This window comes from Momordica charantia, assembly GCF_013281855.1.
Source record: "Momordica charantia cultivar OHB3-1 chromosome 7 unlocalized genomic scaffold, Mcharantia_2.0 BLBB01000007.1, whole genome shotgun sequence".
NCBI lineage: Eukaryota > Viridiplantae > Streptophyta > Magnoliopsida > Cucurbitales > Cucurbitaceae > Momordica > Momordica charantia.
In genome coordinates, this window is record NW_028275165.1 from 7742672 (window position 1) to 7748671 (window position 6000).

The 6000-nt window shown below is 30.6% G+C and overlaps 1 protein-coding gene across 4 annotated transcripts in view; it reads left to right on the plus strand.

Moving 5' to 3' along the window:
* EDD1 (glycine-tRNA ligase) overlaps nucleotides 1–4786 on the plus strand; it is an 81238-nt gene extending 76452 nt beyond the window's left edge. For all 4 annotated transcript variants that reach the window (XM_022301279.2, XM_088126395.1, XM_022301281.2 and 1 more), the window contains 5 exons: nucleotides 450–539; nucleotides 1466–1567; nucleotides 2555–2636; nucleotides 2761–2846; nucleotides 4400–4786. In XM_022301279.2, the coding sequence (XP_022156971.1) occupies nucleotides 450–539; nucleotides 1466–1567; nucleotides 2555–2636; nucleotides 2761–2846; nucleotides 4400–4498 (459 nt within the window). In that variant the 3' untranslated portion in view covers nucleotides 4499–4786. The remainder of the gene's footprint in view (nucleotides 1–449; nucleotides 540–1465; nucleotides 1568–2554; nucleotides 2637–2760; nucleotides 2847–4399) is intronic.
* Nucleotides 4787–6000: the final 1214 nt, after the last annotated feature.

Sequence of the window (6000 nt, forward strand, 5' to 3'; positions counted from 1 at the left end):
ACTATCTCAACAGATATTTTCTTAATTTGAGATTGTTTTCACTATTTCCGTTGTCCTAGAAGATTTTGAACTGTGACAATTTTTAAAAGTCACAAATTATTTGGTTATGGAAGTGACTTCTGAACTTAATCATGCCCCATCCCACCCAAAGAAAATTAGTAAAATGCAAGTCACGGGAAGTCTACAAAGAGCAATCATAGTATCATATTATTGACATTTTTAGCTGCTATAGTTGAGAATCCCTAAAATTTGGTTTCCAGCAATGCAAGATGCGAATATTCTTTTACTCCTTTTTCTTTATCCGACATGCTGTGCATCCCTTTTCTTTATCTGATCACAAGTTTGATGATTCATGCTAATTGAACGTTCTTTTTATATACTTTTACACCAACATATGCTTAAATAGCAAAGGAGATAAGTTGAGATGTTTTCTTTTGATCTGTTTGCAGGTGGATAAGGATTTAAGTTCAGAAATAGTTCGTTCAGTTCTCACAGAGCGTTCAAATTTTCCATGTCTTGCAGCAAAGACTGCTCATAAAGTAAATATTCCTTAATGAATTATTTGGAGTTATATTATTAATTCTTGGTGCAAATTGCTTTTGTGAAATTGTGTTTTTTTTTTTAACGAGATACGAACTTTTCATTGAGAGATGAAAAGGAACAAAATTGTTCAAGGATACAAACTCCCAAAGGAGTGAAAAAGAAAAATAAAAAGTAACATCAAACTAGAAAGGAGTTATAAATGTCTCCCAATTCATACAAATCATAATAGGAGGGTAGGAAAAGAAAAGATCGGAAAGAGCACACCATTGTGATGCTTTGAATTTGGCGAGATTAAAAAATTTCAAGGACGAATGACGAGAATCTTCAAAAACCCTTGGTTCCTCTTGAACCATAATTCTGAAATAATTGCCTTGAAACCATTAATCCAAAGAAGGTTAGATTTAGGCGGCCGATTAACTCCAGTTAGGTGATGTTGCTTGTAGCCTCACGATCCCAAACCTAAGCCAAATTGAACTTCTGAAATTTTGTTATAAACTTGTAATAGTCATCTTGAATGGTACCATTACTTGGTTTGCTTTCTACTAACTTAAATTACTCAATTATAAGGTCAAATTCTGAACTAATCTTTCAAAAAATTGCAGTTGAGAGCTATCCCATTAAATATTGAAGGATCATACGAATCATAAAAACTTTCGTTTAGTTACATATCTACTAGCGACCCTTCTCAGAAAAATGACCTTTGCTAGACACCTAAACTAGAGTGCTTCATCTTCCATAGTTTTTCTTTTTTTTTCCTTTTTTTTCCCACCTTTTTGTGTCAGAACAAACAGAGATTAATTTATCATATATTTCAACAATTGACGGTTGACGGTCAATGAGAAAGTACCAATAATCGTTTTTTCTTTTTCATAATTACTTTTCTTGATTAAATATTGTTTCTCTGGTTCTGGTATTATTTTAGATGAATGCTATGTCAAAAGGCGATCTGTTCCCAAAGATTGTAGAAGCATATGCACGTCCGACAAGAATCATTTATGGGAAGGATGTTGACCATACTATCGAGGTACCCTGTTCCTGTTCTCTGTTGAATAAGGAAAATCTATTTGTTGCAAAATTAGAAGTTTATCCGGATTTGCTTCATTTATTGAATTATGAATCATTAGGTCAATTTGTTTCACACTCTAGGAACTCCTGTTCTTTATTGGTTCTATTTTGGACAACATAAAATGAATGTTACTTGATTAAATTTATATTTTTCAACCAATTAATAATTTACAATAGGTGGAATTTGGAAATACCAATTTTCTGTTCCCGTGATTCGAAATTCGATGCAGTTGAATTTGTCTCTCGGCAAAAATGCCTAATATGAAAAGTAGTAATGAAACATGGAAAGAATGCAACAATTGAAATCAGCCATCAAAATGTAGATCTTTGACTCGTGAGAATCAATCAAGTTAATAAGACTCTGTCTAAGATACCGTCATGAATAGATTGGTCATAAATTTCTTTAGTTATAGTATTTACTATAGTACACTTCACCATAAACCAAGAGAATAAAAATTACTAATAATGCTTGATGGAACAATGCAGGAGTCTCACCCAAGGCCGAACTACATTTTAATGCTATTTTCTTCTGTTTTCTATTAGGCATTACAACACTTCATGGCTACCATAGCTATCATATTTCTACAGAACACAATTTAAATTCTTTCTTTTGACTTATAGCTGAAAATTTACGTCTCTCATTATTGCTTCAAAATTATTGTTACCTAGAGATATTATCGGTGATATATTTTACTCAGAGATTATGCATGTTAAATTACCGTGAAACCCAAAAGCTTAAATAGGTCGGGGTTTATTTAGTATTATATATATATATATTCTTGACATTTTTCCTCACATGAGGACTCGACTATTAATTTTCACAAAATCCAACACCCAAAAATTTAAGTTGACAAGTGAGGACATATTTAATTTTTAAAGTTAATATTTTTAACATTGCACATCTATTTTGCCGTTTATTCTTATCTTCATTGAAATGTTCTTTTAGGTTGATGAAGCTGCATTTGAGTCGAATGAAGAGAGAGCTTTATGGAATACTTTTTTGTCAATTAAAAACCAAGTTCACCCTGGTATATTCTCATTCGTTAATTGTAATTTATTGGCAATTCTACATCTTTCTTCTTCCATAACTATTGTTGAGGTGATGGTAACTCTTGTTCATATAACATTGATTTATTTTCTCATTTCACTCAGGCATTGAGGTTGATGAGTTTTTTGAAATATCTTCAAAGCTCATAGAACCACTTGAAGATTTCTTCGAGCATGTTTTTGTAATGGTGGTATGTTGCCCTTACCTTTAAATTAAGTTTATAGTAATATTGGTATTTTATCCACCATCAAGCAGATATTTGTTTAGAAACAAACATGTTTTTATTACATCATAACAATTTGTAGACATAGCCAAAACGAGCATAACTTAGCAGTAATTGACATATATCTCCAATCAAGAGGTTGGGAGTTCGATCCCCCGCCCCCACATGTTGTATATAACAATTTGTAGACATAAGAGATATGGAACACTACTGATGGAGACTCTTGATCAAAGTAAGAAGAATCTCAATCTATCCATTAATTGAAGGAGTATCCTCTATATATATATATAGGGATTACAACTAACAATAACTAAAAGTAACTAACAGTATCTAACAAAACAATAGTAACTTGTACTTACTATACAGTAAAAGGGATTGTAATCTAAAAACTAAGCTTATATCATTAAAGCTTTTAAAACTACCTAAAGCCATAAATGGCTACATTAACTACTAATACATTTTTGCATCCTTTTATCTGGTTTTTCCTTATCTTGTTGTTTATCCATACTCGAATTTTGAAATCTTCAAATTTTTTTAAGCATTATTAGATTTCAATTTCTAGTTTGAAAGTTAATCAAATGACAGTTTTGTTGTACCTTAATGCCATGTAGCTCTAGCAAAATTGGAATGTCTAAAAGAATATACACATATGCATCATTAACTTTAAATTTCCTTTGAAATAGTAAGATGTTAACCCATTTAGAGTGTTGAAAGGGTTTGAATTTTTCTAGAAAATATTTTGATACAAGGAGCTGTATCTTGTTTCTTCGAACTATTTTCAAGTAGTATTGCATATTTCATTGCTTTTTTTTAGATGTCCTTTATATTATTAAATAAATAAACCAAAGGAAACTTCCCTGGAGAATCATTTATATTCATAAAAATAATCATTTGTACATAAAATATTATTTAATATACATGTCCTTATTGTGTTCATATTCTAAACTTTTAGGAAATGATGTGCGACTATGCCCATGTTATATATCTTTTACATGCAATCGTGTACTCCGTAATTTAAATCAGTAAAAATCAGTGAAAATATGTTTGCTCTTGATGGCCTTGCGCAGTTTCAGTAGCTTTACCATTAAGCATTTCTAGATGCTTAATTCCATAATCCTTTGAAGTCATTGCTGGATTTGAATTTTATACCTGTTGTTCTAATGCATATATGAAGTGGACTACTACTAATTTTGATCAGATTGAAAGATGGATTGTGCTTCCCTGAAACAATCATGTAGAGGTTGTAGTAATTAGAACAAATCGTACTTTGTTCAAAAGTTGGAAAAAGAAATTACATATAATTAGGGTGGTATATCGAAAGGAGTCATGAGTAAAGTTTACACTAGTTTTTTCTTTAATTTCAAAAGTGAATATGTTTCATGATATCTGTAATTGCTAACTTGAATTTACGAAGTTCGCTTGTAAATTCTTCTACTTCTGAAGGAATACTTATCAAACTCCAACCAAAATGCATAGAAAGAGATTTGATCGTCTTTGTTTTTGCTACCATTTGCATGCAGGATGATGAAAAAATCCGTAATAATAGGCTCGCTCTTCTCAAAAGAATTGCAGATCTTCCAAGAGGCATAGCGGATCTTTCGGTTTTGTCGGGATTTTAGGCACAAAAACCACTTGATAAAGCAAAAAAGAAGTATAGGCTGAAGGAAACTGAAGCCATTGGAAGAGAAACTATAGGCTGAATGAAGATTGTACGGCTCTGTAACAAGTTCTGTATCATTCTTTTTAATAGAATGATTATGTTTATGTATCATGTTGAGGCTCTTATTTAGTTGTAGCATTATTATTATTGTAGGCATGTTAACTTTATTTATCATTATGAGGAATTAAAGTTTTGCAATATTAAATTTTTTCCCTCAATCAATAAAAAAAATATATTGAGACTGCTATTTCTAATACGATGTGAGGGTGAGGATTCAATCTCAAGACCTTATGATTAGAAATATGTCTTAACGAGTTCAGTGTTATGTGCAGTTTAGAAAGTACAACTTTAGCTACAAGAGTTGATGTTTTCGGGAGCTATTTTAAAAACTTATTTTCCTCACCCCACGATCTTATGATTGAAAATATGTCTTAACCAGTTCAGTTATGTATAGATTATAAAGTACAACTTTAGCTATAAGAGTTAATGTCTTCGAGGGCTATTTTAAAAACTTATTTTCACAGATGTTTAAAGTTTTCCAATTTTACATTTTTAGATTTCTATATTAGGATTTTTTTATAATACCGATTTTACTCTTATTTATTGCATTTATATTTATTCTTTTTCTTTCTCTTTTTTTTTTGGTTGAAATCTAACTGATTTAAATCCCTAAATTGTAGTCATAATCTTTTAATTATTGTGAGTCCCATACCAATTTTCTCATTAATTCCTTAATTCGCTCATTCATATATTAATGGGATTAGTATATGAATAGCCTATATTAATTACAAAAAGATTATCATTATTTCAATTTCTAAATTAATTAATGTGTAGATTTATCCTTAATTTCAAATTCAAAATAGTTGAAAAATATATTCATGATTTAATGATATTAGGAAGTATACATTAAAAGTTTTCAGCAACAACAAAAAGCAACAGGATTGTATCTTGTAATTTGGTATTTAATAATAGATATAAAATATATCTAGATATAATCTTTAACTATTGAAGTTTCAATCTCATAAACTTATATAGTGTAGATATATACTATATCTGTATATAACATTAATCTATTCTATCAATTTAGACACCCTAGCACATGCTTCATTATTACGAATTTCTCTTATTAACATTAACCTAACAAATGCAATCCAATACAATTACAAGATAAACCTATATGATAGATATAAAATATATTCGACTATTGAGTTCCTATAACTACCAAAATGGTACTTAGTTGTAGATATATATTATATCTGCATATATAGAAGAATTCACACCTAAATTTCGTACCACTCAAATCCGACGACCCAGCGGCAGTGTGGTTCCCTTTGTAGATGGTAGTGTTCTCTACAAAAATCTGAAGACCACCCGCGACAAACGAACATATTCGATGACACACTGATTTACGATGGATTTGCTATGGCCTTCCGATCAGCGACTAAACAAACCTCGAGATAA